This window comes from Pagrus major, chromosome 20, assembly GCF_040436345.1.
Source record: "Pagrus major chromosome 20, Pma_NU_1.0".
Lineage (NCBI taxonomy): Eukaryota > Metazoa > Chordata > Actinopteri > Spariformes > Sparidae > Pagrus > Pagrus major.
In genome coordinates this window covers 4,648,356-4,660,144 of record NC_133234.1, presented here as the reverse complement: position 1 = coordinate 4,660,144, position 11,789 = coordinate 4,648,356, and the positions used below count along the sequence as shown (strand labels likewise).

General features: G+C 43.2%; 1 protein-coding gene across 1 annotated transcript; it reads left to right on the top strand.

The window, feature by feature from the left end:
• Positions 1-8,500: 8,500 nt before the first annotated feature.
• LOC141015924 (E3 SUMO-protein ligase ZBED1-like) lies at positions 8,501-11,506 on the top strand. The gene is made up of 3 exons (XM_073490147.1): positions 8,501-9,407; positions 9,570-10,514; positions 11,391-11,506. Exons 1-3 carry the CDS (start codon positions 8,501-8,503, stop codon positions 11,504-11,506), a joined length of 1,968 nt encoding a protein of 655 aa, XP_073346248.1.
• The last annotated feature ends 283 nt before the right edge of the window (positions 11,507-11,789 follow it).

Sequence of the window (11,789 nt, the reverse complement as noted above, 5' to 3'; positions counted from 1 at the left end):
AATTTGTTTTGGATAGGTCACAGAGGTTGAGTTATAGTGTTTTTGGTGACAACCATTTCTATGAGGCTCAAAGTTCTACATGAGCACAAGAGGTATCATGTTCTGTTTGGCATGAAATTAACTGAGGAGGAACTCTTTTCATTTTTGACATTTCATGACCTTTCCTTTGACATGTCTGCAGACTAACGGGTGGAACACATATACACATGTTTGTGTGGAGGAACATCTTGCTTTTAATTTTCAGCACCCATGTAAACAGGTTAGAGGAGCCACACAGCTGTCTCACATGAGGCTGTAGCAGTGCGTCATCTAGAGATTTAGGGGCCTTGCCTATTTTTTCACGGTTCTCAGCCAAAAGAGATCTAAAAACAATCGTGCACAGACATATCGACATCATACCAGTGTTTAGCTATAATTTTAATGTCTATACTCTGTAGAGTTTGTCAAAGACATGAAAGAATAAACACAACAGATGACGGGCAGTATTTTTCCAGTGTACTCTCTTTTTCTCTCTCTCCCTCCCTCTTTCTCTCTCTCTCTCTCTACATGCAGGATATGTGTCTCAGCCATAGGATATCTGTTGTATAGGTAACATGAGACATAATCCAGCTGTTGTGACATCTCAGTGTAGTGCATGGAGGATTGAGGTATCCTATCATGATACCAACACTAAAAAAGTTTCTTTAGCCACTGCACATTTTCTTCCCCTCAAGGAGCATTACCAGCTTTGGCACAAATCTGACTCTCCAATTATGCACCTTCCCCTTGCCCCCATGATCTCAGTACTGCCATTGTCATAGAGCTACAACACCTGCTTCGTAGTTGTAGTTCTCTGATAAATAATTACTTAAGTATGTTAAATAATATCTGCAAATTATATTTCTCACAATGTATTGTCAGATGATATGTATCACCTTTAAGCCAATAATGCTGGGTAGATTTTAATTTCTATCATTCTCATAAGGGTTTGCTAAACCATTGCAGGCTACACTTCTACACACCCATATATTACATGGGGGTGTTCTATTTGCAATCGATCTCTGCAAAAGTTCTCCTGAGAGTGAGTTAAGAGCTGTTCTTTTTTTGGACTGTGGCCTTTTCTTCAAGGGTCCTGAGTGGTGAGTGGTATGTTGGCCTTTTACTCTGGGACCAAGAAGAAAAGCATATCAAGGTCCTGTCCATGTAAACCTTCTCAAATGACAACAAAACACTTCCAGCTAAATACCTGGAAGGACGCTCTATATAGATGGTATATGTATCATCATGCATATATATATATATATATATATATATATATATATATATATATATATATAAATATATATATATATAAATATAATATGTCTACACTGACCCCCTGGATGGAAACAGTGGTCAACGGCACCTTGGTCCTCCTCAGGTCCACAACCAGTTCCTTGGTCTTTGTTACATTGAGCTGTAGATGGTTCCGCTCACACCATGTGACAAAGTTGTCCACACTAGTCCTGTACTCATCCTCAGCACCTTCACTGATACATGCAACTATTGCTGAGTCATCCGAGAACTTCTGGAGATGACAGGTCAATATGTTACCTGTAACGCCAGAGGAAAAAACACACTGGACAAATGTTATGAGAACATTAAAAACGCCTATACTGCCAAGGTTAGTCCTCCTTTAGGGTCCTCTAATCACAACACTGTCCATTTAATCCCTGCTTACAAATCCCTGCTTAAAAGCAACAAACCACAAGTTAAAACTGTCTCTGTATGGAACAGTGATGGCGTAGAAACTCTAAAAAGCTGTTTCTCTTGCACTAACTGGGACCTCTTTCATAGCCTGGATCTTGAGGAGGCCATAGATACCATCACAGATTATATTAAGTTCTGCAAAGATAATGTTTTAACTCAAAAATCCATCACTATGTACCCAAATAATAAATCTTGTATCTCCAAGGAAATTAAAGAGTGCATAGTACAGAGGAAAATAGCATTTAAGAATGGAGACCTACTAAGCATTAAAAATATGCAGAAAGAACATAATCACAAATTGAGAACTGCAAGAACGAAGGAGAGGGAGAAATTTGAATCTCACTGCTCAGGTACACTAAAAAACTATGGGACTCTATGAAAACCATGACAAACATGACCCCAGCCAAGAGGTGTATAAATGTGTTAAATGAGGGGGAAAAGGCAAATGAGCTGAATAACTTCTTTTGCCGATTTGACTCAAGAGACTTCTCACATGAAAAGAAAACAGCTATGGATGATGTACCTGAATCAGGCCCTGGAGTAATTACCATTGACCAGCACGTTGTGGAGAGACTCTTTTCACACATCTGCCCCAGGAAGGCCTCTGGCCCAGACGGCATCTCTGGGCGCCTACTTAAGTCCTGTAGCAAAGAACTGGCAGAAGCCTGGTGTCCCATCTTCCAGAAATCACTAGACACTCATTCTGTTCCCTCTATTTGGAAAAGTTCTATTATCATTCCTGTGCCTAAAAAAGCAAGCTGTAAAGAGAATAATGATTATCGTCCTGTTGCACTGACTTTGTTGATAATGAAGTGTTTTGAGAAAATCATGATCAATTTCTTGAAGACAGAGGTTAGCTGTTTTTTAGACCCCTTTCAGATTGCTTACAAGTGCAACAGAAGTACTGAGGATGCCATTTTAGCTGTGACCCATCTTATTAAAAAGCATTTAGAGGACTCTGGCTCATTTGCACGTCTCTTATTGGTTGATTTTAGTTCAGCTTTTAATACGTTGCAGCCACATCTTTTTATTAGGAGATTAAATGATTTTAATGTTCACCCTTCTATTATTAAATGGTATTTTTCATTTTTAAGTAATCGCAGACGGTGGGTCAGTGTGAATGGAACTTTATCTGACATTAAAACCCTGAGCACAGGTGCACCACAGGGCTGTGTGAGTTCACCGGTTCTGTTCACTCTGTACACAGATGCGTGTAGAAGTTTTTTCAAAAACAATCACATTATCAAGTTCTCAGACGACACTGCAATCTTATCTCTGTTGAAAAAGAACAGTGATATATCTGACTACTTTTTGGAAATTCAGAGGTTTGTTGAGTGGTGTGATAACCACCTCATTCTTAATGTAAATAAGACAGTTGAAATGGTGTTCGACCCCCGAGGAGTGGGTGACCACAGGCCTGTGGTCATCCGCAACGAAGCCATTGCCCAGGTGCAGTGATACAAATATTTGGGTGTCTTCATTGACAATGCACTCACCTGGAGCACACACGTTGATAGCCTCTGTTGCAGACTACAGCAACGGTTGCATTTCTTACGTCGTCTGAGAATCCATGGTGTTGATCAAAGACTTATGTTGATTTTTTATAAGGCAGTCCTAGAAAGTCTGATTAGGTTCTGTATTACAGTGTGGTTTGGTAACCTCTCTGTACATCTAAAAAACTGTCTTGGCTAATTCATGCTGCTGGAAAAATTATTGGTGTCAAAGAGCACTTCTCCAGTCAGAGTATATATGAACAGGCCACTTTGCAACAAGCAAATAAGATTGTCTGCGACCCATCACACATCCTGCATGGCGAGTATGAACTGCTACCGTCTGGTAGAAGGTTTAGAGTTCCTCACTACAGACTGAACAGATTCAAAAACTCGTTTGTTCCTGTGTCAATCAAGCTGCTAAATAAGGTTGGATAAGACCAGAGTTCAGACGACTTGTGTTTGCTTGTTTTGTATAGGTTAGTAATTTTCCTACTACAATTTTAGCACTTTTTTGCACTCTCCGGCACTTTGTATGTTACAGATGTGCATATCTATTGTATGTGATTGTGTGTAATTGCATGTTCTGTGTTACTGGCTGCAGCATGGGCGAATGGCCCAGAACAAATTTCCCACATTGTGGGACAATAAAGTTGATCTTGAATCTTGAATCCTGAGGTCTCTGTGCAGTAGTTGAAGTCCGTGGTGTAGAGGATGAAGAGGAAGGGAGAGAGGACAGTCCCCTGTGGGGCCCCGGTGTTGCTGACCACTCTATCTGATACACAGTGTTGTAAGCGCACATACTGTGGTCTGCCAGTCAGATAGTCAATAATCCAGGTCACAAGGGGGGAATCCACCTGCATCGCTGTCAGCTTCTCACCCAGTAGAGCCGGACGGATGGTGTTGAATGCACTGAAGAAGTCAAAAAACATGACTCTCACAGTGCTCGCTGGTTTGTCCAGGTGGGCGTAGACACGGTTGACCAGGTATATGATGGTATACCCTGAACTCCAAGTTTGGGCTGATAGGCAAACTGTAGGGGGTCCAAGAGTGGTTTGACCAAGCTGCTCCAAGACGAATCTCTCCAGGGTCTTCATGATGTGGGAGGTCAGTGCCATAGGTCTGTAGTCCTTGAAGCCACAGGGATACGTTGTCTTCGGCACAGGGACAAGGCAGGACGTCTTCCACATCACAGGCTCAGGCTGAAGACATGGTGAAGTACTACACATAGCTTGGGGGCACAGGCTTTGAGCACCTTGGGGCTGACGCCATCAGGACCCACAGCCTTGCCCGAGTGGAGTCTCACCAACTGTCTCCTAACATGGTCAGCTATGATGCTCACTGTAGAGGTGACAGGTAGGGGAGGGGGAGGTGTAGTGTCAATTGGTTGTAGGAGTGGAGAGGGATCTCACAGGAGGATGAAAGGCTGTAAGGAGGAGGACGGGGTGGAGAAGGTGGTAGTTGGTAGACAGCAGTGGGATTGATGGTGGTGTTATCAGGGGGTGCAGGGGCCTCAGTATCAAATCGGTTTAAAAACAGATTGAGTTTGTTGGCCCGGTCCACGCTGCTTTCAACTCCTCTATTGCCAGCTGAACTGAATCCAGTGATGGTCCTCATTCCTCTCCAGACCTCTCTCGTGTTGTTCTGCTGAAGTTTCCACTCCAGCCTCCTCCTGTAGTTTTCTTTACCCTCCCTGATCTTCACCTTTAGGTATACCTGTATTGTTCTCACCTCCTCCCTGTTACCAGCTCTGAAAGCCCTCTTCTTTCTCATTGAGGATTTCTTTGATGTCCTTTGTTACCCATGGCTTGTTATTTAGGTAACAATGCACAGTCTCAGCTGGAACAGTGGAGTCTACACAAAAGTTGATAAAGTCCGTGATGCACTCTGTGAGCCCATCAATGTGCTCTCCATGTGGCTCACAAAGTGACTGCCAGTCTGTGATCTCAAAACATCCCTGAAGTGTCTCCTAAGCTTCCTCCAACCATCTCCTCACTGTCCTTGTGGTCGCAGGCCGGCTCTTCACCAGAGGCACATAACAGGGGTTGAGGTGCACCAGGTTGTGGTCTGATCTACCCAGTGGGGGGAGGGGAGAGGAGTTGTATGCATCCTCCACATTAGCATACAACAAGTCCAGGGTCATCTGCTCTCTGGTAGGACAGTTCACATACTGTGTGAAGTTGGGCAGCACTGTATTCATGGTGACGTGTTGAAGTCCCCCAAGATAGCAATGAATGCACTCGGGTGTTGAGTCTGTAACCGGGCTATGGCTGAGTGGATGACGTCACACGACGACGTCAGGTTGGCAGAGGGAGGAATGTAAACAGTCACCACAACAACATGTGAAAACTCCTGAGGCAGATAATATGGTCGGAGTCCAACGGCAAACAGTTCAGTGTTCGGGCAACAGGTACACTCTTTGACGGTAATATGAGCAGGACTGCACCACCTGTTGTTCACTATAACGGCAAGCCCCCCTCCTTTACGCTTACCGCTCCCGGTGCAGTCCCTGTCGGCCCTAACAGTCTCATAGCCCTCGATGGAAACATTGTTGTCGGGAATGTCCTGGTGCAGCCATGTCTCCGTAAAGCACATTAAACTACACTCCCGGTACTCCCTCTGACTCCTGGCTAGCGCCGTTAGCTCCTCCATCTTGTTAGCTAGCGATCTCACGTTACCCATGATGAGAGAGGGGATACTCGGCTTAAATCTTCTCTTTTCCGTAAGCCTCTGTTGTCTCGACCTTGCTCTTGGATTCCACTGCTTTATTCCTCCCCTGCAGCCTCTGTGTGTCCTTCTCCATATCTCTTCGGGAATGTCTGTTGATATAGACACCATGCCGGCCGGCTTTATAGCGAACAGCTGATCCCTCATGTAAACAATGCGGCCATGTAGTTGCTGTGCAACGATAGCTCGGCTGAGTGAAGTAGTACTTTCACAGCAAAAAGAAAGAGAAAATCATGATCAATTTCTTGAAGACAGAGGTTAGCTGTTTTTTAGACCCCTTTCAGATTGCTTACAAGTGCCAAAACAAAGGCCAAAACTCTCTCCACCAGCAAGTTTGGAGAGGGCACAACTTAAGTAAGAGCTAGTACAAAAAAGTTAAAACAATATATTAAATAAGAAGCTAAAAAAGTAGTAAATTATAAAAACAAACAGGAGTGACCGCAACAGGCTGCATGCATGGTGGCGCATGCGCACTACAATTGATCTTATGTAATATTCTAATATTTTGAGATGCTGGATTTTTGATTTTCATTAGCTGTAAGCCATAATCATCTAAATTCAAATAAAAAAAGGCTTGAAATATTTCATTTTATGTGTAATGAATCTAGAATATATGTGTTAAAAATAATTCTGCGTTAATTTAGAACTGGAGGAAGGAGATCGGAGTCAGCTCAAAGTTCAGACAAGGGTTTAATCTTGTACAAGAGGAGCATTCACAGAGCAACACGCAGGTCAGTTACAGTTACAAGTGAAGACTCAATTTCTAAGGAGGATATCTTGGTATTTATCTCTCTCTCTCTCTCTCTCTCTCTCTCTCTCTCTCTCTCTCGGTGTGTTTACACTCTAACAGCTGCTCATTCATGCCCTCCTGCAGAGAAGAGAGTGTTAACCTTCAGTGATTACTCAGTACCTTACATAGGTCATAAAACAATATAAAACAAGGTCATTAAAGAGGTCACAAGTTACAGGTCACAGTTCACATTTAACAGTCTCTCTCAATAGGGCTGTGTAAACGTCAATTCACATTCCCTTTACATGAAGTACAAAATTCTCATCACATATCCCTCCTGTTTATGCTGACTTTAAGCATAATTATAACATACATTTTGTGGAGTGTGAGAGCGAAAACCCTATCAGGCAGTTCAAAACATTCTAGTTAACCGTTATCCTTCTAGACAGGGAAAATTTTCTCACGGTTCCACTGCCCCGGCAACCACACACAGGTACTCCATTTCTCAAGGCACAGAAGTTATAAAAATAAACCATAAGTTCAAAAGCTTTTTACTACAATGTTACCCCCAAAACAAAACATAAGCATCCTCATCAAGCTGGTCAACCCATCGTACTTGGCTAAGGACCTGTCCCTACCTAACTAAGCTATCCCTTGCACGTAAAAGAATACAAAGATAGGGTCACTTTTAATATGTACAGTATTCACAAATGCTGTGCGTATTTTTCTCCTAAGTGGCTCTAGTTGGCCAATTCAAAAAGCTACAACTTCAGTTAGATTTTTTGCAGTTCCATCATAATCAGTAGAATAAACACATAAACAGCAATCATCCCTTAAACCATTATATCCTCATCTTCATTAAAGAGGTTACCATATAGATCATCATCTGTCAGATCTCATAGTCCCCTCGGTAATCATCGGTGATGGGGACCTTTTCATACAGCATCGTCGCTTTGATCACAGCAGTCTCGATGAGTCTCTGTAACAGTCCTCTCAAACAGGGGATACAACAACATCCACAAGTAATTAGAATAGGGATCATTACGGCTACAGATAACATCATAGCTTTTATAAAACCTGCCCATTTTCTAAATATGTCCTGGAACCATCCTGTCAGAGGATCATCGAAACCAGAATTTTCAGCTAGCTCTGTGGATAGGGAGGTTAATCCATTCAATGCCGTAGTAATGCTGCCATCAGGTGCTGTATTGTTATGGATAAACATACAACACATATCTCCAAACATTCTACAATACTCCTCCTTTTTCGGCCAACAACATGTCTAACGCCATCCTATTCTGTCATGCCATTAAACTAGTCTTATCTAACTGTTGATGTATGCCCGCAATTGCATCCTTAGTGAAATTCAGAAATCTCTGTTGGTTATAATACATGTAATTTATCCAATCTATATTTTTGTTAACGGTTACCCACCAAGCCAGGAGTGATTCAAACCCTGCAGCGACCTGATTTCTGGCTTTAAACTCGTCAGGAACTCCCCGAGGAACACCAATTGCATCTATATAAACTCTGTTATCAAACGATCCTGCTGGTGCATTTCTCTTTATAATATGTGAGTTATGTGTCGTCACTTTTTCTAATGTCGTCGTCTCATATGGTAAGATAGGGTTGGGCGGTATGACGGTATATACCGTGTGACGGTATAAAAGTGTGTATCGGTAGAGATTTTGCAATACCGTTTATACCGGAGAAAGGGCAGATGTCTGCGGCATCTCTCTGAGTCAGCTGGCACTGCAGCAGACTGCTTGGCGTGATTGCACGTGCACGACGAAGAAGAAACACCTTTACAGGAGTGATAACAATCATGGCGGAGTCGGAGCGTGAACGTAGAAGTGGGAGTCACGAGGAAACGGAGGCAGCCCGACCCACCCAACATGACGAAGAGGAGGCGGAACTCGTTCCAAAAAAGGGCGCTACGTCTGTTGTGTGGAACTTTTTCGGATTTAAAGATTCTGACAAAGAACAAAAAACGATACTCTGCAAAGAGTGTCGCGTGACTGTTGCTGCTGGAGGTGGAAACACCAGTAACCTCTTCCACCACTTGAAGATAAAACACGCGAAGCAGTATTACGAAAGCCAAAAGATGCGTGGTGCACCCGCTGCATCAAAAACAAAAGTTGCAGCAGCTCCTCTTATCCAAAAGAGCTTGGCAGAGTCTTTCACCAAAGGCACCCCATATGACAAAAAATCACGTCGATGGAGGGATATAACGCAGGCCATCACGATGCACATATGCAAAGACATGGTCCCGATTTATACCGTTGAAAAGCCGGGGTTCAGAGAATTACTCGGCACCCTCGACCCGAGGTATGTAATGCCCAGCCGCAAGCACTTTACAGAGGTGGAGTTGCCACGACTATATGGAGAGTGCCGTTGCAAAATTGAAAAAGAGCTTCAAAGTGTTCTTAATTTTGCTACAACAACAGACATGTGGTCGAGCCGCACCACACGGCCTTACATGAGCCTAACGACCCATTTTATTAAAGACTGGGAACTGAAGAGTAGGTGTCTTCAGACCTCTTACTTCCCGGAGGACCACACAGGGGAAATGATAGCCCAAAACCTAAGGGAGGCACTGGAGTCGTGGGGATTACCGGAGGCCCATCAAGTCTGCGTAACCACAGATAACGCCGCCAACAACGTCAAAGCACTCCAGCTGAACGACTGGACAAGGCTACAGTGTTTTGGACACCGTCTTCATTTGGCCATCGGTGAGTATGCATGTAAACGTACTGAGTGACTGGTAATCATGTTGGATTTTCATTAGATATTATTCAATGGCAAATACCTCTCTGCTTGTTGTTTTACCCCAACTAGTTATACGATACTAAACTGTGCCATATACATTTCTCCTCTGTGTTTATTGTAAACAGAAAGAAGTGTGAAAGAGCCACAAGTGGAACGTGCCATTGGGCTGTGCAAAAAAGTTGTGAGTGCCTTCTGCAATTCCTGGAAAAGGAAGCGTGAGCTGGCCACTGCTCAGGCAGAGCTGGGCTTGCCTGCTCACCAGCTCATAACAGAGACCCCAACAAGATGGGGCTCTCGACAACAAATGATTGAAAGGATCCTAGAGCAGGAGAAAGCTCTGACACAAGTCCTTCGAGCTGACAGGAAGACCAGGCATTTGGTTCTGACATGGCAGGACATTGATGTACTGGAATCTGTTAGCAAAGCGTTGAGCCCTCTCGTTGCGTTCACAGATGCCTTGTCCGGCGAGCAGTATGTGAGTGTCTCATATTTAAAACCTGTGCTCCATCTTTTCAGTGAGCAAGTTCTTAAGCCACAGGATGATGACGTCGATCTCACCAAGAAAATCAAAGCAAGCATTCTGGAGTACCTGGATGAAAAATATGCTGACCCATCCACCCAGGATCTGCTTGATATGGCTTCGCTTCTGGACCCTCGCTTCAAAATCACCTACATAAAGCCAGAGAAGGTGGACTACATAAAGACCAAAGCTGCTGCAGAGATAGAGAGCCTGGTGGCTGAACAGGAAAAATCTGCAGGGGAAGGCTCCATACCACCAGCTGAAGCTGCCACAAAGGTGCCAGAGATTCCTGCTAAGAAGAAGAGGAGTTTGGGCAGCTTCTTCAAGATTGCATCACGCCAAGACCAAACTGTCCCTCAGTCAGGCAGACAGTCCATTGAACTGGAGCTTAACAGGTACCTTCAAACAGTGGAGGCTGATGGGGAGACCAACCCCCTGGAATGGTGGAGGCAGCACGAGGCCAATTTTCCACGAGTGGCAAGCCTGGCAAAGAAATACTTGTGCATTCAAGCCACAAGTGCCCCATCAGAGCGTGCTTTTAGCACAAGTGGTAACATTATCACTTGCCACAGATCAGCACTGAAACCAGAGAGAGTTGATCAACTGGTGTTTCTTGCGCACAATCTGTAATTGCTGGATATACGCAATTGCAAGACATTTGCACACTAGTGACAGTGTCCTTCAGAACATTTAGGAGATGCTGTGATTTTATATTGCACTAACTGTTGTTATGCACCTGTTACCTTGTGTAAAACTTAAATACTTTTTCTCATTTGTTATTTTTATTTCTTATTAAGCTGGAGCTCTGTGTTTACATTTGCACACACACTATAGCTTAAGTTAAAGCTGGAGTTCAATGTTTACCAGACATTTGCACATTCTCTGTGGTTTATTATTTATTATATTATATTTTCTTTCAAACAATGTTATGCTGCTGTGAGTTCATATTGCACAGATTGAAGCGAGGCTGAGTTTAAAAACTCAGGGTTTTTTTTCTTTTCATATACTGATTTGTGTGATGTGTGTGATTTCTTTTTTAAATATATTGCACTGACTGAAGCCAGGCTGGCGTTGTATACATGTATGTTAAGTTTAAAAACTCAGGTCTTTTTTTTCATTGATATTCTGGCAGACTGGTCTGGCATTTTTCCTGTTTTTATAGAAATCCAAGTTCAAAAATAAAAGAGGAAAATGATCAAATGCGACAGTATGGTTATTTTAAGCCATTAATTGAATTTACAGGGGAAAAAAACCATACCGTGATAAATACCGTTACCGTGATATGAAATTACTCATACCGTGATATAAGATTTTGCTCATACCGCCCAACCCTATGGTAAGATGTATGTTTGCATTAGTAACTACCATGGCGCAGGTTCCCTTCCAATCAGTTGGTAATTTTGCTCTGAGTGTCTTACCTCCACAGAACCACCATATGTCAGCTCTGGCCATGGTGTGATTATTCACTACGCTATCAGTGACATTGCTCTCGCCCTTGATTACATCAATGGTGGTTTTGCAGGTTGTCAACATCCCTACTGACACAGTACCTTTACTTCTTGTCAAGTAGGTATAATTTCCGGTGTACGGGGTAAACCAAGGCGGTTTAATCTGCGGTGACACTGGTGGGAACAAAAGTTTCAAGGTCGTGCAGTTTGTAACACAGTCTGAGTTATATAAGTCCAGCATGCAGCTGTGGTGACGCAAATATATTTTTCTGACCCCAGCCAATTAGAGTGTTGTCCTGAACAGGGAAAAATCTGACATGCGTCAATCTGAGCAATGCAATTTGTCCCTTCAGTACATTGTATTATCACTGCACCTC

What these genes read in the sequence shown, in the direction of transcription:
- LOC141015924 (XM_073490147.1), top strand. Translation starts at nt 8,501, where the DNA reads ATGGCGGAGTCGGAGCGTGAACGTAGAAGTGGGAGTCACGAGGAAACG. An exon ending in CCGTCTTCATTTGGCCATCG is followed by an intron (nt 9,408 to 9,569) that starts GTGAGTATGCAT and finishes TATTGTAAACAG; the next exon opens with AAAGAAGTGTGAAAGAGCCA. An exon ending in GCGTGCTTTTAGCACAAGTG is followed by an intron (nt 10,515 to 11,390) that starts GTAACATTATCA and finishes TTACCTCCACAG; the next exon opens with AACCACCATATGTCAGCTCT.